Here is a 16520-nt window from a genome sequence, read left to right on the forward strand (position 1 = left end):
TGGGCAGAATGGAACTCCTCCGTATGGATTGTGGTAGTGGTGTATGGATGTTAAATTCACTGAAATTGATATCTACTGTATTTATATAAGAGAACATCCTTGTTAGGAAGTACACACTGAAGTTTTTAGGGGTAGAGGACCAAGTTGTATGTTTTTTTCTCTTATGTGGTTTAGGGAAAAATACTTGCTGTGTATGGACAGGGTAGGAAGAGAGTAATGAATGATATTAGATACAACAAAGTATGTCAGTAGCTATATACACAAACAGTGAATCATGGAACACTACATCCTAAACTAATGATGTACTGTATGGTAATATAACACAATAAAAAAATAAAAAGAAAAGAAAACAAAAATATATCAATAGCTGAATCTGGGTAACGTCCATGTGTGTGTTCTTTGTGCTGTTATTCTTGCAACTTTTTTGTAACTTGGAAATGATTTTCAATAAAAAGTTGAAAAACTGACAGTACAATTGATGTATTTTTTGTTAAGTGATCAGCATAAATCTTTCAAGATAAAGACTACAATGAACAGCCTCTGTGAACTATAGTGCAGTGGTTCTCAGAGTGGGTTCTGGACCAGCAGTGTCAGCACTACCTCAGACCTTGGTAGAAATATAAATTCTCGGAATGCTTGGCTAGCTCAGTTGGTTAAGCCTCTCTGCCTTGGGCTCGGTGTGATTCCAGGGTCCTGGGATTGGTCCCACATTGGGCTCCTTGCTCAGCGGGGAGCCTGCTCCTCCCTCTGCCTACTGCTCCCCCTACTTGTGCACTCTCTCTCTCTGACAGAAAAAGGAAACAGAAAGAAAGAAATACAAATTCTCCAGCCTTGATTTAGACCTACCAGATCATAAACTCTGCGGAAAAGGCCCAGCCATCATTGCTTTAACAAGTCATCCGTGTGATTTTGATGTGCCCTGAATTGGTAGAACCACTCACTGCATTGGATTGATTATATTCTTTTTTTTTTTTTTTAAAGATTTTATTTATTTATTTGACAGATCACAAGTAGGCAGAGAGGCAGGCAGAGAGAGAGAGAGGAGGAAGCAGGCTCCCTGCTGAGCAGAGAGCCCGATGCGGGGCTCGATTCCAGGACCCTGAGATCATGACCTGAGCCAAAGGCAGCGGCTTAACCCACTGAGCCACCTAGGCGCCCCGATTATATTCTTTATTCTAGAACTTTTTGGTACAGTTTAGAAGAGACTTAATAAGCAGGTGGACCTTCTTTAAGTCAAAAAGGCTAATGCTTATGTGCTTTAGGAGCCCATGGCAAACACTTGCCTTTCCTACCTGATACCAGTTCTGCTGTAGTAAGCTGTGGCAGGAGGTAGAGTAGGGTTGATGCTATTTTATGCCCTTAGTTGTACTTTCTGTTTATGTAGCATATTTCCTCCAGAGATCTTGGAATGGTGGTAGATTAATACCACTTTTTAAAAAGATTTTATTTTTTGAGAGAGCAGGAACAGAGGGAGGGAGAGGCAGAGGGAGAAGCAGACTCCACACTGAGCAGAGCGCCCAATGTGGGGCTTGATCCCAGGACTCTGGGATCACGACCTGAGCTGAAGGCAGATGCCAAACCAGCTGAGCCACCCAGGCGCCCCAAAGTGTTTCTGTAACTTATGAACATAGAATTGTTCTTGGTTTTTAGATGGATTTACATGCCATCCAGTATGCTATGATGCTTTTTCCAAAGGAATTTGTATTATTTAAGCAAAAATGATACAGCTTCTGGATTAAGTTTCCTAATATGTCTCATACACAGAAAGTAATTTTTCATAGTTACTGAAGTGGTACAGAATTATTACAGTACTGTTTTATTATTTAGCAAACAAAAAAATTTTAATAGGAAAGTTAGAAGGCTAAATGGAGGTAGTAGTAGGAAGAAGGCATATCTTGCATTGAGTCTGTTAGCATTCATATAACAAAAGGGCACAGTTTCTGTGGCCCTGAGTAACAGGCTTATATCGTAACCTTTCATTTTTCACAATTGAAATGGTTTGAGTTTTTACCATCATGTTGATAAAATAGAAGTTTTAAGAAAAGAAAAACCCAGAGAGAATCTGTCACTTTAGGGGCAGAAATCCATTGTGAAATGGATTGATCCTGATGATACAAGACATGCACAGTTGATGATACTCCAAATGGAGTAGCTAAAGACACAATAGTTAACGTCATTTAGAAAAAATAGAGCTGGAAAATGCAAATACACATTTTTTTTTTGCAGTACTTTTGGCACTTACAGACTAGACAAGTAAAAATTTTTAGTTTTTAGGGGAAAACTGACCATAGGCTAATTGGAAAGCATCCCATTTTCTTGTCACATTTCTAAAACTGCAGAAGGTACTGTTTTCAGCCAGGAGTCTTAATAGATTTGGTACCACATTTGGGGAGGGTGTTTACAGAGGAGCCTTAAGCAAAGATGGCAAAGCTTTTAAAATAAAAATGTCTTGGGGCATCTGGGTGGTCCTCATTTTCTATTCCGACTCATCCTTCAATTTAAACTCCTTTGTTGAAACCACTTAAGTCGAAGGATGGCTATGGTAATCTGCAGCCCTAGTAGGGAAGTTTTTATATTATTGTTGACTTTTACTGGACTCCCTGCATTCTTCTTTCCTTGGGGCTTTTGGGTATAGAGTTTTAGTCTATAAATTTTATTTTTTAGATTTTATTTATTTGAGAGAGAGAGAGAGAGCGCAGAGGGAGAAGGAAAAGCAGACTCCCTGCTGAGCAGAGAGCCTTACGCAGGGCTCAATCCCCAGACCTAAATATCCCTACTTGAGCTGAAGACAGATGCTTAACCAACTGAGCCACCCAGGTGCCCCTGGAGTTTCATTCTAGAACTGATAATGAGACATCTTCACAACCCAAGGCATCATTTTATTCAGAAGCAAGAACCACCACCTTTGTGGGTTTTGGTTGGTAGACTTTGTAATCTTGGAGATCTCTACCTAAACTGTATGTGACATCTGATATAGAAGAGATAGCATGAGAATATAGCACGACAGCGATGAGCAGATGCTTTAATTGGCAATTCATTTCCTCTTCCCCAGAGCTATTTAGCCAAGATGGAATGTGCATCTCCGAGATGGGGAAGGTGTTTGAACTCTAGCCCTTTGTTAGCTTCTTGCTTTTCCCAGTTCCTCACTCTTCTCTAGGTAGAATTGCTTCTGGCTTCTGTACTTGTTTCTTTGGCCAAATGCTCAGGTGGCTTTGCCTGAGTCTTCTAGGTTATATAAGTCTATATGGGGCTTCTAGTGCCTTTGGGTGTTTAGAAGGATTCATGAAAGTTTCTTCTGCTGGAGTAGCAAGAATTAAAGGGTCCCTAATCAGGGGGAGGGAATAATGCAGCAGCCAGTTGTTTTCTAGCTTCAGTCCGCGGAGGGAAAGTCATTATGTTACTACCTTCAGTGGGCAGAAGATAGAGGCTCTACATACAAACTATTTATAGGATATGAAACTACATTGGCCTCTTCTTTTAACTTTATCCTTACACCAGAACATCTGATCTGTGCTCACCCTTTCTAGCTTAAATTCTGCACCCTCAAAATGTTAATTAAAACAATTTTTACCTGCTTCCATATTTCTTACATTAGCATTTAGGACCTCTATCTAATTTATGTGTAAGCTTTGATGACACTACTTTATAAATATACCACTGAATTGTACAGTTTATTTTGTTTTATTTTATTTTTAAGGATTTTGTTTTGTTTTTTGTTTTTTTGGAGGGTGCTGGGGAGAGGCAGAGGGAAAGGGAGAAAGAAAATCTTAAGCAGGCTACACACCCAGCATAGAGCTTGACACAGGCTCTATCTCGCAACCCTGAGATCATGACCTGAGCCAAAATCAAGAGTCAGACACTTAACTGACCAGGCACCCCTCAAGATTTTTTTTTAAGATTTTGTTTTTATTTATGAGAGAGTGGGGGAGGGGAGGGAGAGAGATACGTCAACTCTGACCCAAGCTAAAACCAAGAGTCAGACACCCAACTGGCTGAGGCACCCAGGCATCCCCTAAGATTTTAAGTAATTTCTACACCCAGCGTGGGGCTTGAACCCGTAGTCCTGAGACCAAGAGTTGCATACCACCTACTGAGCCAGCCAGGTGCCCTTGAATTGTACACTTTAAAAGAGTTTATTTTGTGGTATAAATTACATCTCAATTTTAGAAAATAAACCTTGAAAATTGGTTGACAAGTCATATAAAGATTGATTTCTTAAATCAATCTTTAAAATTAAAAACATTTTCATGAGTATTTAGAATATTTAACAGAGCTTTAACCAGATATTAATGGCTTACTGACTGGTACTTAAACCTTATAGGTAGAGTTCATAATTGATTGTCCCTAGTCTCAGTTCAATTCATTATGCTGCGCCTAGAAAATGTTGTTATATTTTCATCTTTTAAAAAATAAAACAGCGGGGCGCCTGGGTGGCTCAGTGGGTTAAGCCGCTGCCTTCGGCTCAGGTCATGATCTCAGCGTCCTAGGATCGAGCCCCGCATCGGGCTCTCTGCTCCACAGGGAGCCTGCTTCCCTTTCTCTCTCTCTCTGCCTTTTTTATTTAAAAAATAAAAAAAATAAAAATAAAAAATAAAACAGCACCCTGTACCCCCTGAAAAGCTTATGATTCATTTGCCTACCAAGTATTTGCCATTCTGATTAGTATATGACTCTACCTTCGTAACTACTACAGAATATTATTGTTTGTTTATTGATTTATTTATTCAGCCAATAGTTATAGTGCCTTGAGGTGCAGAGGATATGCTGGTGATCATGAGCATTGTAATCTTTGACCTTAGGGGCTTCGGTTTCTGTGGAAAATGGATATATGTTCCTGTATTCATCTGAATAGGTCACAGTATCTTATAAATCAGTTTTTTTTTTTTTTTTAAGGGATCTGGGAGTTCTTACATGGGTTCTATTTGGCTGAAAGTTTGATGTTTACCACTATGGATAACTTGATGAAAAATGGTTAGTTCTTTTTTTTTTTTTTAAGATTTTATTTATTTTATTTGCCAGTGAGAGAGAGAGAGTGAGAGTACAAGCAGGGGGAGTAGCAGGCTCCCCTTAGACTAAGGAGCCTGACGCGGGACCCATCCCAGAACCCAGGATCATGACCCAAGCTGAAGGCAGACACCTAACTGATTGAGCCACCCAAGCATCCTAAAATATGTTCAGTTATTTCTAATGCTAAAGTCACTAGAGGATGACAAACATAGAAATTTTAGAGTCAACAGGCTTAGAAAAAGAATAACACCTGGGGCAGCTGAATTATTCAGTCAGTTGAGCACGGCCTTCAGCTTAGGTCATAATCCCAAGGTCCTGGGATCAGTCCCATCTCAGCCTCCTTGCTCAGCAGGAAATCCACTTCTCCCTTTGCCTGCCACTTCCCTTGCTTGTGCGTGCTTTCTCTCTTTCTAACAGATAAATAAAGCTTTTTTAAAAAAAATAACACCTAAGTGAATGGTTGGAAATAATTATTGGTCAGAGAGGTCAGCAAGTTATTGTTAATGATGTCCCCCGATTTTCAAAGAGTTAAAATGAAACCAGACTTTTCATGGTTGTTAAAGGAAATGATAGACAAGAAGTAGAGAAAATTGCACACAGATATATGTGGGTACTTTTTACCAACCTGGAAGCTTTCCAAATTCCATCATTGGGGGGTTTTTATGGAAGGTTCCATTATGTAGTCATTCTTGATTAAATCATTGTGGCTACTGGTGCTTAGCTTAAATTCCAACTCCTTTCCTGTCCCTGCACATTGGAGGGGTAAGGCTAAAAGTTCCAAGCTTCTGATCAAGATTTGGACATTCTGATCACCAGGCCCCATCCTGATGCTATCTAGGATCCCACCCAAGAGTCACCTCATTAGAACAATGGGCACTCATGTCACCCTTATCATTCAGGAAATTCCAGGAGTTTTAAGAACTCCATGTCAGGAAACTAGAACAGAGACCAAATGTCTTTCTATATTATCATAGTTGGGCATCCCAATTGTGGATCTGGCTGGTATCTGGTATGTTTAGGTGGGCATCAGTTTTCTGTTACAAGGTATAGGTGACATAGGCTTATGGTCTGATCATAGTGTGAGTCTCACAGAATGCCCGTAGTCTGACCCTTGTCTGGATAATATTTTACTTCTGGAATAGGTAAGTGGCTGGAGCAGTATGATCTGTTCTCATCTTGAGCAACTTCCATCTCAGAAGCCACTATCTTTGTGGAACCTTCCCAGAGTCCCTTAGAACAGTGGTGACCTGTCTATTTATTTGTACTAGGGTCCAGGCAATGGGGAAAATGTTTATGGGCCATATTTTTTTCCACTTGAAATGAAAATAGCTAGCTTTGCGCAGTGGCAGTATCGTAGCCAATGAGGTTTATCCGAGGCGCGATTATTGCTAATTGAAATGAAAATAGCTTTGTGATCTATGAGGGAAACAGATATATTCTTAGCATAAACTAGCAATCAGTGAGACAATTGATCAGTGCCAAAATTTTAATACTGGGGCATATTTGAGGAGCATCAACACAGGTACTGTCTGATCTTTAGTTCCTGATAATGCTTTGTAATAGAAACATGGGGGTCCTGAAATGCATTATCTCATGCACTCTGAAACCACCCTGGAAAGGAGTTACCATCATTGCAACTTGGCAAATGGATAACCCAGGCCCAGAGAGAAATGGCTCAACTGAAAGCACATGATGAGTTAGCTTCTGCATATGTACAGACTGGAGAAGTTACTTTTCTTGTGTGTTGCTCCAGTGAAGAAACTCATTACAGTTGCTGTGGTGTTAACTAAGCACCATTGTATTGGAGATAGAGAAATGAAAAGAGCTAGGGGCGCCTGGGCGGCTCATTCGATTGGTCTTCTGCCTTCCACTAAGGTCAGGATCTCTGGGTCCTGGGATTGAGCCCTGTGTCAGGCTTCCTGCTCAACAGGGAGTCTGCTTTTTTCTCTCTCCCTCTGCCCCTACCCACCTCTAGTTCTCTTTTTCAAATAAATAAACAATCTTCAAAAAAGCCAACTCTCTGAGGTCAAGGACACACCCCTCCACTGTGCCCACATAGCGTTGTTAATGTCACTGGAATGAAAATAAGTAAGGGTAAGAATTTCCTAACAAATGATATCCTGGGCCCAGAGAACCATCATAAAGAAGTCACCCTAAGGTTAATTTTGGACTTTGAAAACTACTTGAAAATATAACCGCCCCCCACTTTTTAATAACCAGTTGTCACAGATAGAGGGAGCATAATCAAATAGAGCCATATGCAATTTTGAGAAATTTAGCAAGTAATCATGACTGTGTATCTTCCTCATTTCATCTTTTATTATAAACCAGCAAGCCTTATGTGAGTAGTTGAGGGGGAGAGGATTGAAAGTGCTTATAAGATGTCAAAATGATATATTTCATGGAGTCTAATAGTGTTCTTCCCAGATAGTAGGTTGACAAATCAGATATTTTCCAAATTTTCATAATGCATATTGAGGTTTTGGGTTTTTGGTTTTTCTTTTAAGATTTTATGAGAGAGAGAGAGAGAGAGAGCATCAGCAGGAATGGGGGGAGAGGGAGAAGCAGACTCCCTGCTGAGCTGGGAGCCCAATGTGGGGCTTAATCCCAGGACCCTGAGATCATGACCTGAGCGGAAGGTAGCTGCTTAACCAACTGAGCCACCTAGGCACCCCCACTTGTGATTTTAACAGAGCAAAGTACTTGTTAGAAATCTTGTACATCGGAGGGGTGCCTGGGTGGCTTAGTGGATTAAGCCTCTGCCTTCGGCTCAGGTTATGATCCCAGGGTCCTGGGATCGAGCCCCGCATTGAGCCCCGTATCAGGCCTTCTGCTCAGCAGGGAGCTTGCTTCCCCCCCTCTCTCTGCCTGCCTCTCTGCCTTTTGTGATCTCTGTCAAATGGATAAATAAAATCTTAAAAAAAAAATCTTTTACATCGATTTTTTAAAAAAAAATCTGGACTTTGAAAAAAAAAATAGCAATCTTGCACATCTGCTTTCTTTGTTTTATTATTTCCATTGGTGGGAATTCACATAACTGTATCGATTCTGTTTTGGTTTTTGCTTAAAATTTCTAACTTGATAATTTACTTGTAAAAGTCTGTAGCCCCAATGAAATGTGAAAATAGGACCTATAAAAATATAGCCCTCTTGAATCTCTATTAAAGATTTTTTGTGGGGCGCCTGGGTGGCTCAGTGGGTTAAGCCGCTGCCTTCGGCTCAGGTCATGATCTCAGGGTCCTGGGATCGAGTCCCGCATCGGGCTCTCTGCTCAGCAGAGAGCCTGCTTCCTCCTCTCTCTCTCTGCCTGCCTCTCTGCCTACTTGTGATCTCTGTCTGTCAAATAAATAAATAAAATCTTTAAAAAAAAATAAATAAAAATAAAAATAAAAGATTTTTTTGTGGTGCTCTATATATTCATAATGCTTTATTCCTACAGAAATAATAATCCTGGGCGCCTGGGTGGCTCAGTGGGTTAAGCCTCTGCCTTCGGCTCAGGTCATGATCTCAGGGTCCTGGGATCGAGCCCCACGTCGGCCTCTCTGCTCAACGGGGAGCCTGCTTCCTAACTCTCTCTCTGCCTGCCTCTCTGCCTACTTGTGATCTCTGTCAAATAAATAAAACCTTAAAAAAAAAAAAAAGAAATCCTTGTTTAGAGAAAAAAAAATCTGTTTTCTTTTCCCTCGAAGATACCCAATAAAATAAAGAAGCCTATTTCCCTCATCCTTTTTTTTAAAAATTCCAGTGTAGTTCCATTTCAGTTATACAATATAGTCATTCGCAGTTCTGCAGATTAGTCAGTGCTCATTATGAGTCCCCTCTGCCTGTGTCCTTTAAAATCCTGATTCCTTTTTTTACATTTCCTAGTTGGTATGTGTATTCTTGGCTTTATCAATGTAAATCAGTCCTCCTAATGGGAAGTTCAGCTGGACTTGTTTATGATAGTTGGGTTTTTCTAGACTAGTTTGAACAGAGGACTGCTCATCTCATTTGCCTTAAGTAAATATTGCTGTGTAATTGTTAAAAAAGCAGGGTTTGGTATAGAGGTTACAGTTGACTTTAACAATTAAGAGCTATGTTTGTCATCATCTCTGAGTCAGCTTTTTTAGGAGCTGAGACTAAAAGATATTCAATATTCATTAAGGCTTTGTTTTCATACCTTGTTCCCCTTAAGCACCTGTTAGCTTTTAACACAGTATTTTTTTGAGTGATAGGCAATCATGTGATTCATGAATATGAAGAAGAATTGAAATTTTAATGTTACCTTTATAGATTTCCTTCTTTCTCTGTTCTCATCCTTCTTAGCTGCCAACAAACAAACCTGTAAGGAGCATTCACATTTTTATGAAAAATCTATACATTTAGTTAGGTTAGAACGTAGAGTAAAATATCCTTTTTAATAGTCACATAAATAAGCACAAAGATCCATCAGCCCACCAGGCTTCTTCCCAGAATGTGGGGGTAGAAGAAAAAGGTAATAAAAAAATTTCTTATTCCTTAGGTCAGAGTCTGTCTATGGGACTGTTAACCCCGAGTTTACTATCTTAATACCCAAATAGCTTCTAGCAATTCTGAATGCAAGTTTGGTTGGTTGCTTTCAGAATGTTTAGGTCTGTGGGTGGAATAGGTCTACTAGAACTTACTCTGTGAATTATAAAATTACATTGGAGGAATTAAAAAGAAACCCCCAGTTATCCCACTATAATAGTAGAACCACTGTAATCATGTTCAGGTACAGTTGTGTTGCATTACATCATTTTCAGATTTCTGTATATTCACCTGTGGTTGCTCAGCCCCTCTCTCCGACTCCATCTTCCCTCTCATGGAGTGAGCATGAGAAGTGGGATGTGACTCAGTTGTGGCTTCAGTTAGTCTCTGTCTCCCAAGTTTCTCTAAGTGTGAGCATTCACTGTGCTAGCTGTGATTCTGTTATTTAAAGTGATATGTTTTTCATACATTATGGTCCTTAAATGCAAGCCAACCACTTCATCTGGTGTCAACCAAAAGAAAAGTGATCTGTTGCGACGCTGGAGGAAAAACTGGCAATATTGGACTTAACCTATGTTGAGAGATGGTATGTTGTTCTTCACGTTGGGGTGTTCGAGTATGATTTTGACAATGCATGGTTTTCATCTCATATGCAGACTTTTATCTCTAACCTCTGAGTTATAAGTGACTTCATAGTATTTAGTTCTGGTTCTTTTTCCTATACACATTATATATAATTATCCTCATTTTTAAAGCTTTTTAAATATGCTTTATTAAACATCTCATATCAAGTATCTTGCTGTATTGTAATTTTTATAGCTATAATTGCAACAAGACTTTTGGGTTTTTGTCTTTGCAGAAGACTTTCGGTAGCCAGTATAGCAGTCCATGAGTGTGAATGATTTCTAACTTGCATACTTGGGTCCATGCACAAGGTTCTGCCGTAGGTATTTTAGAATGGGGTAACTGGAGTGCTGCAGATTTCTGTATTTCTCAACCATAGACATGGTCTTACTTGTCTGTGCTTGAGCATGTGGGACCCTTTCTATGACTGGGCTTAGTAAAATTCAGAATTCAGATTACTCGTATCAGTCTAGGATTTTATTAAAAGGTGAGTGTCTAGGGATGCTGGGGTGGCTGAGTTGTTAAGCATCTGCCTTCGGCTCAGGTCATGATCCCAGGGTTCTGGGATCGAGCCCTACGTTGGACTCCCTCCTCAGCAGGGAGCCTGCTTCTCCCTCTCCTACTACCCTGCTTGTGTTCCCTCTCTCGCTCTGTCTCTGTCAAAAATAAATAAGTAAAATCTTTAAAAAAAAGAAGAAAGGTGCAAGGCTATGCAGTTAACAGCATCAATTTGAATGTGGTCCCTGGCTCTGAGCCCATATTGCTACTTACCACTGAGGTGATTTTGAGCAAATTACTTATTCTTTCTTTATCTGCTTCCCCATGGGTAAAATGAGGTTAATGGTATTTACCTCATAGGGTAGTCTTGTGGGGATTTAATTAGTGTATATAAAGAGTTCAGAATGCAGCCTTGCACCAACAAGTGCTATGTAAGTATTACTTCGAACTGTTGTCCATTTGGGCAATTCCTGGAAGTCTTAGACACACAAAATGCCCAAGCTCAAGACAGGGCATTTTTTTTTTAAGTTTTGGGTACTATAATTAAGCCTTAAATTTTTGTTATTATTTAATAGCTAAAATTTCGGGCAGAAAATATTGAAAGTTGGGCTTATGGATTTAATGTTCAGTCTGAAGTACATTGTTAGGGTAATGTATTGCAGAGTTGATGTATAGAAATGCTCATAATGTCTCTTGCAAACTATCTTTTCCTTCCCAGTGACTGTAATATCAGAGTCTTATGTATTCTTCAGTAAAGTGTGAATGTTGTCATAAATCTCACTCTTTCTCTTCACCCACAGATTCTGTGAGCTCTTTTGGGCCACAGTAGTTACTTGTCTAAGCACAGAAAGGAAACTCAGGGCTTTTCCAATGTGGTGTTAGTTCCCTGTGTTTTTCATTTGGGCAGCCATAGAGAGGGTTGCATTCCACACACCTGGGCCTTGATACGCTCTGTGCAGGTAATCAACACACTTGAGAGTTTATCTGCTTGTTCCATAGCTACCCCTTTCTGATTGTGGACATGCAGTCAAGTGTTTGCAGTAGATATTTGCTGATACAAGGCACCTTATTTGCTTCTGCTATTCTAGTGTTTTCCAAGAACATTCAGAGTGCTTTACAAAATGCAGAATGTTTTCTTTTCTTTTTTTAATTTATTTTTTTAAGCGGCTCCACACCCAGCATGGAGCCCAGCATGAGGCTGGAACTAATGACCCTGATGAGATCAAGACTAGAACTGAGATCAAGAGTCAGAAGCTTAACTGACTGAGCCACTCAGGGGTCCCCCAAATGCAGAATGTTTTCTGTAGGAGAAGTTCACTGAGTTTGATCAAGAAAATCCACTTGAGGGGCGCCTGGGTGGCTCAGTGGGTTAAGCCGCTGCCTTTGGCTCAGGTCATGATCTCAGAGTCCTGGGATCAAGTCCCACATCGGGCTCTCTGCTCAGCAGAGAGCCTGCTTCCCTCTCTCTCTCTGCCTGCCTCTCCATCTACTTGTGATTTCTCTCTGTCAAATAAATAAATAAAATCTTTAAAAAAAAAAAATCCACTTGAAAGGAATTAAGCAAGACAATTTCTGTTGTTAATAGGATATATAAAAATACATATACCGTTTCTTTAAGGTAGTTTCATTTCTTCAAATAGTTACTAATCAGAAAAGGCTGATTTTGTCGTAAATTTAAGTAAAGGTTGCAGCAGTTAGTTCTGATCTGTGTTAATCAAAGCTGTAAAATCAAATAGAAAATCTCTCTCTCAGCCTAAGGTGATGCTGGGATATCTATCGAGTAGATTTGTTTTCTTCTTCTTGGTCATTTTGCAAAATTCAAAGCAAGAATCAGCCTATGCCATTGTAACATTGGAATATTTAATTTGAAGTATTTAATAAGTCTGAAGTCACGGTTTTATTATTATCATAAGAAAACATTTCAGACCATTCATTTCATGTGGCAAGGAATCCAATCCATCTCACCAAATTTGGTCTGTTTTTTTAAGTTATATTTTCTGTTGCTCCAGTTTTTGTTTTGTTTTGGTCTTGATACTTTGATTTAATAATACTTAGTTTCCTGTTGTTATATATACTCTGTGCTCAAAATTGGCCTGGGTCCTGTGTTGTTTCTCTTCTCCTGAGTTTTATTTCTCATCTGAACAAATTGCATCTTTTTCTTGCTGTTCGTTTGCACAGCATCACTCCTAAAGATGAGCTTCTTTATCCTGCGAGGCAGTGGAGGAAGCATGGAAGTCATTTGTGGAGCATTGCATTGCCAAGTGTGTTTTTGTTGTCATGTGGTGCCAGTATCCGGGAAAATAAAGGATGGGTTCACATTAGAACTCAGCAGTCTGTAAATCCCATGAGCTCCCAATCTCATGGGTCATGAGAGTTGCAAATGATACTTGCTTAGGGGAAAGGTAAAGGGTGTTCCATAACTCTAATGGTTTATACAATTCTTGAACATGTACTGATTGCTAACAACTGCTGTCTCTCCCCCAGCCTACTCTACTGCCAATCTTTGTGCACAAGCACAATTTTGGACCCAGCTATTTGTACTTACTTATGCTTTTACACCTTCTTCCTTTCATAAAGATTTAAGCTGGTTTATGACTTGAGTTGAAACAAGGAAAAAAAGAGGAGACCTGAAATGGTCTGTCCCCTGCCAACCAGAAGCCTCCTGTGGTATCCAAACAGAATAGTTGCCTCAGTCTGTCAGCACTTCTGTCTTTGAAGGTGGTTTCTGCTTGAAAAGTGGTGACTATTAGCATAGCTTTGGGATAATTGCTTCTCCTTCTTCTCTCGGGATACATTTTTTTTTTTCCAGATACTTTCCTGTTCTTGTTGACTTTGTTTTTCCAGAAGATTCAGCCTGTGGTGAAATGTTCTGGGTCCCCACTTGAACTTTCTGTGGGATTACCTAACTCTGGGGTACCCTCACCAAGACCATCAGTGCTAAAGAGGGCAAATCTTCTTGGTTAATAGAAAATGCCATTTTGGAGTGACTCTCAAAGCCCAGAAACATCCAGATTTTCCTTCAGTACTTTTTTTTCTGTTTGGAGTAGTGGCTTTGCCTAGTATAGGGGAGGGAGGGCCTAGTTGGGAGGGCTGTGTTAAGGGGTTCAGAAACAGGGGGTTTAAGTGTGTCTTTTGTGTTTGCAAGGCACTAACACCACTCCCGTCTGTATTTAAATGCTGTCCCCAGGTTACGACTATGGCTATGTCTGCGTGGAGTTTTCACTCTTGGAAGATGCCATCGGATGCATGGAGGCCAACCAGGTTGCTTTATACTTCGGTCAAATGATGCTGGAAGGATATATTTTTTATGTAGGGGGAGGGAGGGTTTCAAATGATTGAACTTTGGAAAGGTACCAGAAATCTGTATTTGGAGCATACTGCATTCCAACCAGAAAGAAGTTGTATTGCGAGACTCTAAAAGAAACTGGGAAGGTTTCTCTACAAGTAGAGTTACTGGACACAAGTGTATTTTAAAAACTAGAGCCCAGTTGCAGTTGGACTAGATGACAAAGACAGTATATGGGGAAAATGACAGGTTTGGAGTGTGACTGATACTGAGATCCTAATGTAAAGAATGATCCTTGACTGTCTGTCATCTCAAGGATCTGCCTGGCACAGGAATTCTAGGTCAGTACATATATCCAGACCTAGGGTGAAGACCACTGATGGCAACTCCTGTGGCACTCAGGTCCTGTCCGCATGTGCTGCTTTCTCAAGAGGGCCATCAGGGAGGAGAGAGGAGTGGCTTGTTCATGTGTATTGCATTCATCGTGGCTCTTTATAAATTGGAGTTTTGTACTCAAGTCCTTGGCTGTATATAGTCAGAGCTGGTGAATCTGAATCTATACTTACCTTATGTTTGAAACATCTAGATGTATTCCGCTTGCCACTTAGAACTGTCATTTGGACTTTTTTAATTGAACCTTACCTGATAGTTTTGGAAGGAATTATGAAGTAGAAAGAATCCTTCTTGTCATGGTATTTCTTTGGGGAAAGTTATTTTCTTTGTGGTGTCTTAGTTCCTTCATCTGTCAAGTGGGAGAAAGAAACTTAATGATACAGTTTGATTTTTATGTACCCACTGCTTGTATTTAACTGTGAATGCAGTGTGCCCTTAAGGGTAAGAGCCCTAAGGCTCTACCAGAAAAGAGTAATATTACGTGTGAACTCTACCTCTCTTAGAGCCTGATGCCCTTTCATCAGCTTTGTTCCATTCAGCATGGCTCATTACTTAACCTTCTCCCTTCTTTGGCCATGTTCTCCCCTTATGGGTATGGAAATGACATGGTATAAATCCTTTGGGAACAAGCGCTAATTAGAGGATATTTGATATATCCATATCTATTGTTAGTAGTATAAATGCTGTTATATCCTCAGAGAATGACTAGATTAAGGCCATACCCCCTTGACAGAGTTCTTGTTGACTGATTTGTTCGCTGTCCATCATTAAGCCAGTCACTTAATAGATATTAATTATGTGTCAGAAACTGTGCCAGCTACCAATATTTTGAGAGAAGAGTGAAGGTCCCAAACTTTATGCTTATGGTTGATTCCATTCTGACGGTCCTAATAGAACACTCATGTAATTCATGAACATCTTGTAATCAGTAAATAATCATTAAGTCCTGTTCCACTGTGCTAAATCATACTATGAGTGGTGGAAACATAAATAGGAGAGCCATGGCACATGCCATGCCATTCTCTTTTGTACCGTTCTCCCAACTGTGTCTTTCTCTTAGAGGGGTGTTACTTTTTATCAGAGCTGTTTGATCTTCGATTGATCGTAGCAAATAACAATATTGTGTTTTAACTGCCTCGCCCTCTGTCCCAACAAAAAATCCTGTCTGAAATTTCTAGTCCCTTAAGAGAAGTGTTAAATAGAACGAGGACAGCCTTCTTTAAAAAGGTTTATCCTAGGTAGGGTTTCTTTTAGAGCCATATCTGGAAAAATGTTCATTTCACAGGCAGTATTGAAGGGGTGTGGCCTTTCAACATCTCTGCTCCCACCCTCCCCACACATTCTGTGAACATTCTTAGGGCTCCCAAATCCCTGTTGACTGACTCCTACTTGGTGAACAAAGCACGAGCTGGGCCAAAATTCTTTCATGGTGAAATAGGATGTTTTGACAGGTAGCTAACCTTAAGCATAGGTACCATAAGGTACTCTGTGTCAAGTACAAATAAGAGACAGCCTCTGTCTTCCAGAAGCTTAGACCAAGAAAAGAGACAGACATTTTGTGGTATTCATAGATCCTATGGAGTGTTCTCTCAAATTCCAAATTTTTGTATGATCTCATTTTTTTTTTTTTTTTTTTTAAAGATTTTATTTATTTATTTGACAGAGAGAAATTACAAGTACACTGAGAGGCAGGCAGAGAGAGAGAGAAGGAAGCAGGCTCCCCGCTGAGCAGAGAGCCCGATGCGGGACTCGATCCCAGGACCCTGAGATCATGACCTGAGCCGAAGGCAGCGGCTTTACCCACTGAGCCACCCAGGCGCCCCTATGATCTCATTTTTAATATTCACTGGAATAATTCCTTAAGAAGGTAGCACCATATCCTTAATCAGTCAACCTCCTTTTGTAGCTTTTTATTCTTCCCCTAGTCATGGGGCACAGGGCATACTGCTAGCACTGCCACACAACAGAACTCTCTCCCTGAACTGTATAGATTTCTTGATCCACTCAGCATCCTTCTCATAATCTTTGCCACAACTCAGGATATGTGCAAGTCATTCTGATGGAAAGATTTTTGAGAATGAGATCTCGAGGGGAATTTTTGTACCTAGGTAGTACAGCATAGCAAAGAGGAGTGTAGCTTCTGCAGCCAAATTTACTTCCTAGCTGGGTTGTCTCTGGCAGGTTTCTTTACCTCCCTCAGCCTCAGTTCCCTCTGTACCAGTAC

At 40.2% G+C, this 16520-nt stretch overlaps 1 protein-coding gene and 1 pseudogene across 3 annotated transcripts in view; both read left to right on the forward strand.

Moving 5' to 3' along the window:
* Window positions 1-16520, forward strand: part of RBM6 (RNA binding motif protein 6) — a 106297-nt gene that overhangs the window by 41567 nt on the left and 48210 nt on the right. Inside the window, exon 6 of one of the 3 annotated variants that reach the window (XM_059389767.1) lies at window positions 13805-13878. The exons of the other annotated variants lie outside the window; for them this stretch is intronic. Coding sequence (XP_059245750.1) covers window positions 13805-13878 — 74 coding nt within the window. The remainder of the gene's footprint in view (window positions 1-13804; window positions 13879-16520) is intronic. 3 annotated transcript variants of the gene reach the window in all.
* On the forward strand, window positions 6339-6493 carry LOC132012603 (U4 spliceosomal RNA; annotated as a pseudogene).

Source organism: Mustela nigripes, chromosome 2 (genome assembly GCF_022355385.1).
Source record: "Mustela nigripes isolate SB6536 chromosome 2, MUSNIG.SB6536, whole genome shotgun sequence".
Taxonomy (NCBI): Eukaryota; Metazoa; Chordata; class Mammalia; order Carnivora; family Mustelidae; genus Mustela; species Mustela nigripes.